Here is a 1,414-nt window from a genome sequence, read left to right on the forward strand (position 1 = left end):
ACATAAGCACCAGCCGGTCTTAGGGAAGGAGTGCTGGCTGCCACCCACGGTACTGAGGCAGCACAGTCCCTCTTGGGGTGGTCACAGTCACATGTGGCTGTGAAGAAGGTGACCCAAGAGTTTTGCTTGCTGTCAGCTAGGCCCTAACCTGTCTCAGTTTCACTTTCTGTTCTGTGAACTGTTCTCATCCCAATGCTAAACACTGTGCCAGGCACACAGGAAGGGGTTTCTGCAGGGACAGCCACCATCAGAGATTAGGGCATCATCCACTGTTGACAATAGCTAGAGTAGAAAGTAGCACATGAGTTCTAGAAGTTACCTCTGATGGGTAGCAGGATGTGTTGACTTCCTCCAGGCTTTCAGATCTCTGATAGATATGGAGTCAGTGCCTAGGTACCTCACCTGTTCAAGACTGATCCCCTGACCTCTGGGCTCCTTTAGAACCTCAAAAGTTGGATTCACTCTTTCAGGATGGCTCTGTTATCTGTGGAGGCGGGGAGGCCTGTAGCAGAGATTGGGACTTGGGGTGTCTTTCTACTGCTGGAAGAATCCAGCAGTGCTAAGCTGAGTCATGTGTGTTCCAGAGCCCCCCGGGCCCATTGACAACAGCAGGATTGTGCAGATTAAGGGAAGTGGCCACATCCAGCTGAAGCAGGGTGAGTCTCTCCCGCCTGGCGCCCTGGCCCTCTGCCTCCCCTGAGTCCAGCCCAGGCCCAGGGGACTGAGCAGATAGATGGTCTGAGGTGCTTGGCCTCTACATGGGTCCTTAGCCCCTACCCTTCACACCCCTTCCCCACTTTTATTCCCTTCTCCTGGCTTGGCCTGCCCCGCCTTGTTTGTTAAGCCCACCTCCTTGGAAAGAAGGGACAACAGTCAGAGGTGTGTCCCCTGGGGTCCTTAGCAGAGTGGCTGTTTCTCTGGAAAATCCTGAGATGTATGTGTGACAAGTTAGCATGTGAAGCCCATGGCTGCTCTGCCACTGGGCGACTCTCCTGTTGCTGTAGGAGCCGACTATGGGCAGATTTCTGAGGAGACCTGGAGCTACCTGAACACCCTTTATGGAGGTGGCCCAGAGATTGCTATCCGACAGAGTGTGGTCCAGCTCCCGGGCCCTGAGACTTTACATGGAGAGCAAAAAATTGAAGCTGAGACCCGGGCTGTGTGATTTTCTGGGCCGATCTGTGAGTCGTCCTGGCTGGCTCCCTCCAGGGGACTCTTGGGTCCCCTTGTCCCTCTCCAGAGACCCTCTTGTGTCCCTATGAGTGTCAGAAGAGCACGTCCTTAAACTCACCCTCCACAAGGCCACTCCACAGAACCCTATGTGGACTCCTGTTGTGTTGAGCGAACCAGGTGTTCCCATAGGCCGCTGCCTTTGCCCGTCCTCCCCCTTCCTCCCTGTGGGGGGCAGTGTTGA

General features: G+C 54.9%; 1 protein-coding gene across 1 annotated transcript in view; it reads left to right on the top strand.

The window, feature by feature from the left end:
* USP20 (ubiquitin specific peptidase 20) overlaps window positions 1-1,181 on the top strand; it is a 61,438-nt gene extending 60,257 nt beyond the window's left edge. Inside the window, exons 22-23 of the mRNA XM_006834868.1 lie at window positions 585-656; window positions 1,005-1,181. Coding sequence (XP_006834931.1) covers window positions 585-656; window positions 1,005-1,165 — 233 coding nt within the window. The 3' untranslated portion in view covers window positions 1,166-1,181. The remainder of the gene's footprint in view (window positions 1-584; window positions 657-1,004) is intronic.
* The last annotated feature ends 233 nt before the right edge of the window (window positions 1,182-1,414 follow it).

Source organism: Chrysochloris asiatica, unplaced genomic scaffold, assembly GCF_000296735.1.
Source record: "Chrysochloris asiatica unplaced genomic scaffold, ChrAsi1.0 scaffold00014, whole genome shotgun sequence".
Lineage (NCBI taxonomy): Eukaryota > Metazoa > Chordata > Mammalia > Afrosoricida > Chrysochloridae > Chrysochloris > Chrysochloris asiatica.